Source organism: Cryptotermes secundus, unplaced genomic scaffold (assembly GCF_002891405.2).
Source record: "Cryptotermes secundus unplaced genomic scaffold, Csec_1.0 scaffold49, whole genome shotgun sequence".
Lineage (NCBI taxonomy): Eukaryota > Metazoa > Arthropoda > Insecta > Blattodea > Kalotermitidae > Cryptotermes > Cryptotermes secundus.
The window spans coordinates 1,370,714-1,383,797 of record NW_019744106.1 but is presented as its reverse complement, the minus strand read 5'-3'; the positions used below and the strand labels follow the sequence as shown (position 1 = coordinate 1,383,797).

The following is a 13,084-nucleotide window of genomic DNA, read 5'->3' as shown; positions in this document are numbered from 1 at the left end:
CACCCTCACCTATCATCTGGGGCTGGTACAATTGGCCAGAAGTGGCCGCAGTACATGGGACTTAGTCCCAACCCACTAGCAATAAAAAAATGCGATCTATAGTTTACGGCTATAAATAATGCTTGATTTCATACCCCAGTATAATGAACACAGTGCACTTTGGGATGTGACAGAACTCAACGAGACTGAAAACGTGTCAAACTATGGAAAAACGTAAATAAAACAAACGTTCAAATCATAAACAAGCATATACGCCGAAAACCTGTCAAACTATTAAAACATAACATACATGAATGTAAATAAAACGAAAATCCAAATCATGTACAACCACAAACGTTATTTTACATTTTCATTCTTTCAAGTTGCCGTAAATTTGCCTTAATACAAAGTCCAACAACACATTTTCAGGTTAGAAAATAGTTATATCAGCAACGTTGGCTATTCTGCAATCACCTAGCTGTACACTCGAATATCACGTTCGATCATGGTGCACCATTCATAAGCGAACGGAGGTTCTGCGTGCTTTAGACAGCATTTTTCATACCTGTTCAATAGCATTCTGGACTTCAGGTGGAAAACTTATACAGATATCTGCAGGTTCTTCGTCTAGAAATTCGTCATCATCTATTGAAGCCATATTCTTTTATATTCACAGCTCTAGTTACGACATGAAAACGATCAAAACCGAGAGCAACCTTCAAGAAGTGTACGTTTACGCTTGGAAACGTGCATGACGTCACGAACGGTGACTAAAGTATTAATGAATATTAATGCTGCCATCCGATCGAAAGTGCAGTTTTACCATTGTCGCCAATACAAGGAAAACCTTGTTCCCTAATTCTCTTATTCCGTCATTATGCTATAGTGACACCATTATTTAAAAGATTTAACAAAGTTCAACAAAAAGTAAACAGTTTGTGTACACGTGAAACGTAAACATGCCTTTTAAAAATGACTTGCTGTTACTGTTAAAGCCATATTACTTTGTTAATATTTTATTGAGTTTGTCATATCTTGCAGCTAAAAAACTGCCAGTTTTATGTTACATTTTATTTGAAACTGCATCGCCACAATGTGAATTGGACACTGTAAGTAAGGTTATTTTCGCTTAAGAAAGTATCTAATTAAGGAAGCCATAAATTAGAAATTCTTGCATGGATACAGTGGCTGAGGATGCCCTTTTCTTTTTCAGAGAGAGTCTGAAATACTCTTCTTCCTTCTAATAGTTGTCGTGATCAGAACAAAGAAAGCAGGAAGTGTGACAATGATAAATTATTTAACATCAAGCTTCATGTACAATAAAGTTGCAAATCTTATACTCTGGTTTTATGCCGACGTACGGTTGGGAATTGTATATGGAATTCTCTTTGTATGTAAGTAGGCCATTTAACTTTTCCTGCACACATTGTCACTTACAACCCAAAACATGGGTCAGTTATTGTATGTGGACTAAGAACTTACCTTTTTCTTGCAGTGCTGGGAATGTTATTGCCTGAACCAACATACTCAGGTCCAGAGAATGTCGTGTATTTCCGAACAGCTGCAGGGTTAGAGGAAGAACTACAAAGGGATAAAAAGATTACTTGGCTTGTTGTGTTCTATACAGTGTGGAATCCATCATGTACCAACTTTGCCCCAATATTTGCACAAATTTCAGCACAGTAAGCCCTTCTTCGTCTTCTTCTTTTGTTTCTGCTACTGCTGAAGACTAACACTTTTTAGGAAACATTCAAGCATTCATTATGATAAGAAATTTTGGAAAAGGCTTATATCTTAGGAGTATTCAACAAATTAATTTTACATCTCTGTACCAAAGATTATTAGCCTTCTCTTATCTAAAGTTAACACAGGTTACCTATCTTTATAAAGATTTTTGACTGTAGGACAGAACCTTAAGAAGTATTATTTACTTTGTTGGTCTTAAATGCGTATTCATTACCTATATTAGGTAGGTATTTGTTATCAAAAGAAGGGAAGTGGCAATTTGCTGTAAATACAGTGTTTGAAAATTGGCTTGCACAAATAATTTGCATATCATAAATTATTTCTCTCTTGTAAAAATTTTAAAGTTGTATTTCAGACAGCTCTCATTCAAAATATTTGGTATACAACATAAAGAACATGACTGCTGTTTTGAAACTTATCTTAAAAAAAAGTCAGTACCCAGTATACCATTACTGTACCCTTTTCCAAAGTAGTAACCCTCATCATTGTCTTCCTGAGATCTCTCCAACAAACTAATTTCACAGCACAGAATTAATGGGTTAGCACTATGATAATATGTGTGATTTACAATTCAGAGTTACCCAGTCTGAATCCCACTTTGGTACTGGCTACCTTGATTGGTTTTTTCTGTATTTTTGCTAGGTCCTTCTGGATGAATTCCATTTTAGTACCTTAAGTTAAATGACAGGCATATACTTTATCATTCTGATTTGTCAGCCATAATCAACCCACCTCATTCAACACTAACTTCAGTAATTGTAAACTATCCAAACACCTGTGGCATAGGGCCAGGCCAGAGCAGTTTATAATTCAGCCATCTAGTCCTTGTCATCAACACATGAACTCATTAAAAACCTGCCTTCTTTTTGTGGTTCATTTTATGGCATTGTCAGTATCTATACTGTATAGTATCCAGCGGTAGGGATTGATGAATGGTGGTAGTGAATGAAGCCCCCATGTGGTCTAATCTAGATACTATCCCGGCATTTGTATGGAGGGACTAGGGAAAACCATGAAAAACTGCAGTCAGGATAATGAAAGTCTCAGCCAAGTTTTGAACCAAGCACCTACTAAATACAAGTCTAGAGTGTTAACATTACACCAGGCTGTTCAGTGTGACATGTCTTTAGACAGTTCCATCTTTCCTAGGAATTGATTACAACTGTGTTAATAGGTATGTTCTAGAAAACCTGAAATTTGGAAAGATTGATGTGGGTCGCTACCCTGATGCAGCCAAGAAGTATAATATTAATGATTCATCCATGAGTCGTCAGCTACCAACAGTGATACTGTTCAAGAATGGTAAAGAAGTAACTAGAAGACCAGCTGCAGATAACAGAGGGAAACTTATCAAATTCTTCTTTTCTGAGGTAAAATATCTAGAAGCAGAAAAAAAAATTATTTCAGATTACTTCTAAGAGTGACTTTTTGTTATGACTATGGCCTAGTTGCACAGAGTATCCATAAAATGACACTGGTATTTGAAACCTGAATATCAATTGAAGGTGTTAGGATATTTATTTTTGGTGTGCGCCATATACCAACAGGATAGTGACAGTATACCACACACCTTGTCTAAAACATCTCTAAGGGTATATCATACCTTAAGTAGGCAACCTTACAGAAGAAAAGTCTGTGTTCATTGATATTTCTGATATGTTGACTTTTGAGTCCCATTATATGTTGAGAATAAAGTCTAGTAACTTCCTAGTGATGATGTAAGCATCTGCAGGACTATCTGATGACAGTGATCCTTCAGAGATGTTTTAGATGCAGTTTGAAATCTTTGATGCATACAACCAGATCAAAACGCAACGAAAGGCATTATTCGGAAACCTGAAAGAAGCCTGAAGGAAGGGGAGGGAGAGACGGATATCCAGTTTCGGTGGCACAAATGTGCATGCATCAGTAAGGACTCTCTGATTGCAGCAGTCACGAGTTCAAAATATCCATATATCAGTGTCTTGTTTTTTGCTGAACATGAACTATACAAATACAGAAAGTTGTAAACTATCATATGTTCTTTTGTTTCAGGATAACATGAAAGCATCATTTGATTTGAACCATTTGTATAATGAATGTAAGGCTAATCTATTAAAAAAGAAGAAAGGTGCTACTGAGAACAAGATAGAAGACCAGAATAGTCATATTAAATCAGAATAGAGTTAGAAATTATTTCACTAGTCATAATTTAGAAACACAACAGACATTGAGTGAGATTATAATTCCATGATGTAAAGAACTTGAAATGTGTGAATGCATGCCTCATGTTACACTCAGTGCCATAGTGACACCTGCCATTAAACATACTGAGGTGAGCTTTGAATTCACTTAGAAGTATTTTAGTTAAGTATTTTCTTGTGTAATGCATGCATTTGTAAGCAATTTTTTTGAAACTTATAAAACACTGATGTGTAAATTACAGACATATGAAAGATAGTATAATATCTGTTATATGCATTAGCTTTTTAGACACACTGTATGTTGTACAGAGGATTATAATTTTATTTTAGAAGTATATAAAACATATTTACAGTAATATGTACAGATGCATTCTCTGTCTGTGCTTTTTCAGTGTCCAAGCTGCGGGACCTGTTAGCAGTTTTAGTAAATTGGGCTGTTTAAGCATAAAATGCAAGGCCTGGTGAAATAATAAAAGTGTAACAATACTGTCACGAGTAGTGACTATGAAGGCTACTGTAGTCTAAAATGTGACAGGTGTAATTCAATAGGTAGGTACCAGTGTTTCAGTGAAACATGCTGCCTCTGTCTTTGGGGAAAAGGAATCTTGTACCCTAAAACTGGAGGCACCAAGTTTCTTGGAAAGCTTGGTATCTAATGCACTAAACTACACAGCATCATACCCAACAATACAGTAGTCTGGATGGTCAGTTCAGTTCCTGCCAGGACTGATGAGACTGCTCTCTTCTCTTTGTGTGTTTAGTCATAAAGGATGCCTCTTCTTAAAGCACAATAAATATCTTACTGTACAATATAGATTAATTACATCTTTGCTTTGAGAATTTAAAAGACAACCATGATCTCCTAGTAATGGTAGTCTCATATCTTTTGCAGTATGGATTTAATCTTCATGTCGTTGCTTTCAACACAGTTTTATCCATAATTGAAATTCACTTCATACTAACTTGTCTTTGCAGTAACTGTTCTTGGTTGGATTTTAAACCCTAAATCTCACATTCCAGTTGTCTTTCTCCATGTCCAGTTTTAAATGGATTGTTATAAAATTTGTGGAAAAAGTATTAAAAATGTGTTTAACATTACTATTTTTCCACAATTTGTTTGTGATTTATGTCCATAATTTACAGTTTCATTCATCAACAGTATATTTATTGTAATAGCTTTTGATATAAAAGTTATAAATATACTTATGAACTCTTTGCTTGTTCAGTTATTTACAGGTTGTTCAATGATGTCACAGAGGTGGCCATAAGAGTGCCACATCATTGTGGGCTGATTCAGGAATCCAGTTTTGATATGCTGATAAAAGATCTGAAATTAAACACATTACACAGTGTTACAGATAGAGAATGATATTACTTTACCCATTTTAGTCACAATGTGTTAAGCAATTAATTCCATGGAGTGGAGTCCATATTGAGAAGCTGATAATAGCTCTCTGTTCCTCAAGGAATTTCCCGCATTTTATGGAACCAGATGAATGTAGTCCACATCTTCACATGCTCTTTGTTGATTGAAGTCCTGTGCAATGTTTTGTAATGTCGTTTTATTTTCTGCATCCTAGTGTCTTATGGAATTAATCAGTCTATGTATGTACTTCACCTATCTCACAGCATTATAATCAACTACATCCTACTGTACATATATCATACATAACAAGCAAAACCCAGTTCATAGGCCGCTAGCACAGTAAGCCCTTCTTCGTCTCACACATCACTGAAGATTCTATACACCACACATCACCACAACACAAATGCCTATACACTAAATAGTTACCACTCAATTTTGATACAATCATACATTCACAAGGTACCAATTATACAAGACAGTGAACAACTATGCATCCACAGACCATGCTGCACCTACAAAACACAAGATTTCTTCATCAGTAACTAAAAATGCAACTATATATCCCCACATACCAGATATATATAATCTTCCTGGTAGTTTAGGGTGGCTGACCTCACCACCATCTGTCAAAAAAATATGGGAGTCTTGACATCTCACAACCCTATGGGCCTCCACAACCTCTTACAGGAATAGCTTCACTTTTCTATACAGAGTATCTGAAGAACGGTATCAGAAATAATTATACCTCTGAAAGCATTTATTATACACATTTATGGGTTACACCATTCATTCATCAGTAATCTGTCAGACGACATGTCCACAGTCTCTTCCAAAACAGTTCCTCCACTTAATGCGATCTTCTGTTTTTGGAAAGAGACTATCCAGGAAAAGTGATAATGTGGTAGTTTTTACATTTGCTTTTTTTTCTGAGTATGTAACTTTCTCAATAAATTTCAATGTGGGCTCCCTTGGTGGCATGACAAATATCCAGACGATATATGACCTCGTTCCACATTGCTTGAAGCATATTTGGTGTTACCATAGCCACAGTGTTCCTTATGTGGGCTTTCAGGCATTGAAGGTCGTTGACCTTAACTTGGTAGACAGTGTTCTTCACATAACCCCACAAGAAAACATCCAGTGGGGTCAAATCTGGCGACCAAGAGGCCAAGCAAATGGTCCACCTCTGCCGCTCCATCTCCCAGCCATCTCTCTGTCCAGGTGATTCCTAAAATGGTAGCAGAAATGTAGTGGTGCCCCATCTTGTTGGAGAATAGGCTCAGGTGGTAACTGGGGCAGTGCACACAGCTCCAAAATGTCGCAAGTATGAATGTCCAGTCACAGTCTTTTCCGAAAAGAGAAACGGTCCAATCAACTGTTGTGCATTAAGCCAGCCCACACATTCACTTTGGGGCTGCCTCCTTCCAACTCACATGTGACTCGGATTTTGACTGCCCCAAATCCTGCAGTTGTACCTGTTTACAACTCCTATGACATGGAACATTGCCTCGTTCAAGAAGCACACCTGGCAGAGGAAATCAGGTGACGCATCAATTCTTTCTAGCACATCCACAGCAAAGTTTGTGCTTGCTGCTTAGTCACCCAGTTTTAGTGAATGAATCCTCTGAATCCTGTATGCTCTTAGGTGGAGCCTTTTGTGTAGCACATTGTGCACTGTTGGAACATGGAATTTGTAACTACAAGCTAGCAGCATGGATTGATTTGTGTGGACTTCACTGGAATGCCCCTCTTATGTGACTGACATTTTCCTCAGAGGTCCACGTCTTTCCAAGAGATCTCACACACAACAGACTACTTGCAGTCTTCAGTTTGTCGTTCCAGGACCGAATGCTTTTCCATGTAGGAGGTTGATGTCCATATCGCGTTCTAAAATGACAGTGGATAGCTATAAGAAATTGCAACTCTGGTAGCCACAACACACACTGAACCTGTTCCTGTGGTGTCAACATCATTACTGAGCTCGCTAAAGGTCACCAGCTGGCACATGCGCATAAACTGGGCATGAAACAAAACTTTCAGAGTTTTCCTTTCCAGTTAACATAAACCGAATACATGTATGAGAATTATTTTTGGAGATATACATTTTTTATTTTGGATATCTTTCATCCGGACAGCCTGTATATGTATATATAACCTCAATAGATGTCCATAATAGCAAGAAGAATCACCAAACCACGGAAAGCAGAAAAAAAAAACATATTTTTTAACACAAAATGCAAAACAACATACACAGCACAAAACTTTTTTTAAACCATAAATGATTCATTAAGAAATTTGGACCACATGTGCGGTCACATCATTGCTGCAACGCCATATGCGATGAGGATCGCCTGGATGTGAAAATCAACCACCTGAAGAAGACTTTTAGACATGAGGTCATGCATGCTCTAGCTCCAAAACAAAGAAGGAACCAGCAGCAGTGATAATACCATACAATCAAGCTGTCTCCAACAAAATGAGCAGGTTTCTCTCCAAACACAAGACACTTCACATACCTATGCTCCAACCTGTGAAAGGCAACTTGTGCCTAAATGTTGCAGGGATATTGCATTCTATGTGAGTGTAGCAAGGTGTATATTGAACAGGCGAGCAGAAGCATCCAGAGCAGGTGTAAAGAACGAGATATATGCCTCGCCCAGCCGGAGAAGTCATCAGTGAATGAATATACATTTCAAATAGGGTGTAACATCAACTTCAGCAACACCACCTCACCAGACAAAACACCAGGATATATGGCCCATTTGAAAAAGGAGGTTACCAAGATCAGGGTTCACCAAAAAATCTTCAACAGGGACAGGGGATCCAATCTCAGTCAGTCCTGGTACCCGCCAAATGATAAAGCAGTTTCAAAAAATACCAATCTGGAGACAAGACCAAGCCTAGCAAATTTATGATACCACCCATTAGCACCCTACTGAATCACACTCAGCTCCTATCATGGACCACAGGCTGGTATACAGATGGGATAAGTAGGATTCTGTGTCACTTCAGATCCTGATGACAATGACAGAGTAATTTTTCACCACCTAACACAGCTGATAATCAGTGAATATTTTGTTTATTTTAACTGCCTTGAAAGTTTCAGATGTTATATAAATAATATATCTGACAAAAAATATAAAGTTGATATTGTATTTCAAAATACGCTATTGACCCTCCAAGAACGCAGTAAACTAAACAATGTGAGACATATATTACCAAGTTCTGAAAACTTACATGAAGTGTCTTTCTTCCAAGCTTCCATCAGCTTTGCCTTTGAGTCCACTTGTCGAGCAACCAGTGCTTTCAAAAGAATATCTGTCCTGGGTTGCAGCCTAGAGAGAGAACATGATTAAAACATACTAAATTACGATTTTATCCTTTGTTTTATACAGATACAAAACTTGGTCTTGCTCTATGGGGAAAACAGAGGAGGAGGAACCAACAGGAGAATGGATAAAATTACACAATGAAGTTTTAACTGGTACTCGCGTTATCAGATCAAGGAGCGTGAGATGGGTGAGATATACAGCATGCATGGGAAAAATGAGATGTCTACAAGATTTAAAGTGAAAACCTCAGAGAAGAAACCACTTTGGAGACCTACAATTAGATGGAAGGTTAATATTCAGATGGATAAAACAGGGTGTGAGGGTGCAGACTGGATTCAGCTGACTCAGATAGGATCTGATGGTGGGCTTTTGTGAACACAAAAATGACAACCATTCAGATTCCATTAAAAGCTGGCATGTTCTTGACCACCTGAGTATCAACTTTTCAGTAAAGATCTTGCACCATACAGTTAGTTCCTACCTAGATGCAGTATTTGTGCTAAGGACACAGTTTTATGTAAATTTTAACAAGAAACAGCCTGAGTTTCGCCTCATATTTCTGGGCATTACATACAGTGCCTAATTTTATATTTTGCCTGTAATGTATGTACAGTAAACAGTTTCATCAGTCCCTGATAATGGAGGCAAAAACAGTCTCTGAAACAGTAATATTGTTATACTGACATGGCTGATTGCCCACAGAGATTTTATTGGATTGACTCATCATGAAAGCTTAAAAAAGTATATGCATATACTACTTACTTGGCCCATGTCTTCACCATAGTTTTGGGAACACTAAGCAATGAACTTCTATACTTTTTCAACTTTGGAAAGATGACACCTTCCAGAAGAAAGCAAGCAAACCATTTGTAGCAGTCAAGACTTGGAGGAAATTCCACTTCCATTGTGGGCAGCTGCCATGCAGCACGGCCTAAAATTAAGCAATATGCATAGCACATGTAAGTACTACAGCACCACTGAGTTCCATAAAAGTCAGGGAATTTCTTGACCATCTAAGTGACGATCAGCTTCTCAAGGACTCTGCTCCATGAAGTTAGTTACCAAATTCCTTGGATTGACACTGGTTTCAAATGAAGTCTCAAAACATCATTAGTATTACTAGCATACTAAACATTCTTTTGAAATTGTGGATAGTACGATTTTGGCCTAGACTTAGAAACACCTTCACATCTGGGACCTATTATCCTTACATACACTTTGCAACTTCCCTTACTAAAGCTGGGTTCACCGTGTGGATTTGGTCAGTGTTCCCGATATTTCAGAGTTATATATTACCTCCATCTTCAGGGTAAAATTGAGTAGGATCCATCGGTTGTTGAGTTGGGTAAATTTCTGTTGGTCTTTACCAGCATAGTCACTTTTGGTTCAGAGTCATGCAGGATTCAGGACCATATTTTACTGTCTTACAACTCCTTGAGTCCAACTGACTGTGTGGGCGTTTGTGTATACATAGGTTTAGGTCCCAGCCTGGCTTCGATTCCTGGCAGTGCAAGATTTCTCTCTACTGCACAGTGTCAAGACAGACTCTGGAGCCTGCCCACCCAGCCTCCTAACCAATGGATACTGCAGGCTCTTTCCCTGGGAGTAAAGCAACAGGGGCATGAAGCTGACCACTCACCTCGAAGTTCAAGAAAGGTGGAGCTATTACTCCACTCCCCCATATATCTTAATGGCATATTTACCTTTCAAAGGGTTTTGGTCCAACAGACCCATGGGGAGGGCATTTGCTTGGTCAACAGTTTGATGGGCGATCACTTGCAAACACAAGTTTCCGTATGAGTGCGTGAGGGTGCACGTGGTGCATTCTGTGCCTGTCTGTATTCCCTATTGTTCCAGACACTGCACCAGTCCTGTTCTCTCTCTGCCATAAATTATTTTTGCACAACTGTAATCTTTGAGTGACAACACATACTGAACAAGCACCAAAATCATGCTGCTTGTACCATCAAAGCTGCTCTGATACTGAAAGTTGCTTCAATGATTATTTCATGTCATTAATGACTTAGGAATTAATTTGATATTGTGACAAGACACCTGAAAGCCAGAGTAGTGGAGCCTGAAGAGACAGCCACTGCTAGGGAACAGCTTGGTAAACATGCCTGCATGGCAACATACATACACAACAACAGAAGAACTGTTGGAAGCGGTGATTTCTATGCAGTCTGTGCCAAGGCTGTATAATGAGGACCAAAACCAACGGTTAGCCAAGAAGTGAGAGTCAGTGAAAGGGGTTGAAGCTAAAGGAATGAGTGGGGAGAGTTGAGTGGTGAGTGAGTTACAGCAGAAATGGGAGAAGCAGATGATGAGCCAGCTACTGAGGTCGCAATCAGACAGTAAGTCAGTACACCAGGTCTTGACAGGATTTAGTGGTTTGAACAAAACGTGTGTTGGACAGGGTGGTTTTTACGGACTTCACTTTATGGAAATGTGTTCACAGCTAACTACCATTTGACAAAATTTGCCACCTGGCCGTGGCTGTGCGGTGCTGTTAAAAAGATCAAAACAAGCAGTGAAAGTGAGCATACACCAAAATGGCAAATGTCCCAGTAATTCCAGAAATACCGGACACAGGAGCCAGCACTGCTGAAATCTGAATGTCATGCCATCAGAACTACCCAGAACCAGCTTCTGTAGTGCAAAAAATGTATGAACTACTCAGTGACACTGAGAACCTTGACAGATGCACACTGGCTGAAGTAGAGGAAAGCTCTGAGTGAACCTCTATTATGAACAGCACAGAGGAGAACAGAGCATACTACTGCAAAGCTCTAGATGGGAAGCCACTTTGTAGTGATCTTTACAGCAAGTATGCGGTAACACTGCATAAAGTGAAGGCCATCCTGAAGGTGACTGCACAGGCAGAACAAAGTGGTGTAGTGAACAAAACCTCAGTGGAATAAACGACCCAGGACAACTTCCAGGAAGTAAAGAGATGCAAGAGGCATATGTCTAATAATACCTCGCTGACAGCCAAGAAGTTGACTAAAGTAGTCCCAACATCCGCAGCTGTCAAGCTGCCTCCAAAAGCAGTGTTAACTCACAATTTCTTTGCACCTTTCAGAACTACTAACATCAACACAGACTACTGGTGCAGGGAACACACTACCAGAGCAGGAGGCTCCAAGAAAACTATGTGGGCCACCACCAATAATGATGGCTTCTACAACAAATCTCATTAGGCTCCAAAGTGAATTAAAAGAACATGTGAAAGGACAGTAAAGAGTTCCAAAATACACAAAATGGAACCTGTATCATAACAAAAGCAATTGTGGACTATTCAGCAATGAAGTTCTACCTGAAGAAAAATAATCTCCACTATTTTACCTTCTCCCCAAATTCTGAAAAGCCTATAAATGGAATAATCTGTCACCTTCTCCCAGAAATGCCAGTGGAGGATATTTCCAACACCCTTGAGGACTTAGGCTTCAACATCATTAACGTGAGAAAAATGATGGACAAACCCACGCGAAAACCCTCCCTCTATTCCTTGTTAGCTTAATAAGAAACATAAAATCTCAAGAGATATTCAAGCTGAAGAGCCTTAACCATATTATCATCAAGGCAGACTCAAAACACAGCTCGGACTGACCTTACGCAGTGCTACAACTGCCAAAACTTTGGCCATATCTGGGCCAACTGCAAGCAACCCCTTCTAAGTCTGTGGTGTGGTCCTGGCCACCTGCATAAGGAATGCCCTGAAAAGACAAATATAGAATCTACACCAAACTGCTGCAGTTGCTCCATAGTAGACGAAGAGAAACCTCATCCAGCATCATATCAAGGCTGCAGTAATGCAAAAGGAGAACTGCAAAGAAGAGGACCTTCTTCTCTAATTTCACCTCATCAGAGCAGATGCACTGCATCAAGAAATGCAACATCAGCACCCACAGGCACCATAGACAAATGGGAAAAACTTGTGGCTCACCATTAGTAGTGTCTGCTGCAACAGGAGATTCAGGGAACAGGTGTGTCAGTACAGGCTCCCAGTTCATCTAACAGTGACACGTTAAAAATCACCACTCTAGTGCAACAGATCATCATAGAACTCAGTGAAGCTGTACCAGTAAAAGACAAAATAACTGTCATTACAGAAATGGTACTCAACTTAATGAAAACAAATGGCTGCTAGAGGGCAGTGCTATGAGCTCAGTAAACAGTTGCAAGACGTATATAGAGGCAGCTCTGCCTGCAGAGACATCTCAAACCCCATTAGAGGTTCTTTATTCCAAATTATCACTGAGCTCTTAAACTTTAGATATTAGCCCGTTGCCGTGGTTCGTCGTGTATGTTTCGTCAGGGATTTAAATCGTCTGGGGGGGTTCGACGTGTATGTTTCGTTCAGCTGCACACCTATGTTATAACGCCCATAATAATTGATGGTTTTGCTGTAGATTGTTAGATTTTTCGCTGGCCTGTTGTCAGTAGAACAGAGTATAAATAAGACACGACTTTATCTG

General features: G+C 39.1%; 3 protein-coding genes across 6 annotated transcripts in view; 1 reads left to right on the top strand and 2 right to left on the bottom strand.

Moving 5' to 3' along the window:
• LOC111874340 (vacuolar protein sorting-associated protein 53 homolog) overlaps positions 1-662 on the bottom strand; it is a 29,490-nt gene extending 28,828 nt beyond the window's left edge. Inside the window, exon 1 of one of the 3 annotated variants that reach the window (XM_023869760.1) lies at positions 545-662. In XM_023869760.1, coding sequence (XP_023725528.1) covers positions 545-637 — 93 coding nt within the window. In that variant the 5' untranslated portion in view covers positions 638-662. Of the gene's footprint in view, positions 1-134; positions 240-289; positions 374-544 lie in introns of those variants that run through there. The other 2 variants (XM_023869761.1, XM_023869762.2) reach the window with 2 other exon arrangements.
• Positions 663-671: 9 nt separating this feature from the next.
• LOC111874341 (thioredoxin-related transmembrane protein 2 homolog) lies at positions 672-4,659 on the top strand. 2 transcript variants are annotated; one of them, XR_002844541.1, is made up of 6 exons: positions 672-1,088; positions 1,193-1,373; positions 1,475-1,661; positions 2,900-3,095; positions 3,760-4,039; positions 4,301-4,659. XR_002844541.1 is itself a non-coding variant. In XM_023869764.1 (5 exons), the coding sequence occupies exons 1-5, from the start codon at positions 939-941 to the stop codon at positions 3,886-3,888; spliced, it is 843 nt and encodes a 280-aa protein (XP_023725532.1). In that variant the 5' UTR covers positions 672-938; the 3' UTR covers positions 3,889-4,659. The 2 variants fall into 2 exon arrangements, 1 of the variants encoding a protein (XP_023725532.1); XM_023869764.1 differs by having other exon boundaries at positions 3,760-4,659.
• Positions 4,210-13,084, bottom strand: part of LOC111874339 (probable ATP-dependent RNA helicase kurz) — a 37,035-nt gene continuing 28,160 nt past the window's right edge. Inside the window, exons 13-15 of the mRNA XM_023869758.2 lie at positions 9,369-9,537; positions 8,512-8,609; positions 4,210-5,235 (exon numbers count right to left, since the gene is read on the bottom strand). Of these exons, the coding sequence (XP_023725526.1) occupies positions 5,159-5,235; positions 8,512-8,609; positions 9,369-9,537 (344 nt within the window). The 3' untranslated portion in view covers positions 4,210-5,158. The remainder of the gene's footprint in view (positions 5,236-8,511; positions 8,610-9,368; positions 9,538-13,084) is intronic.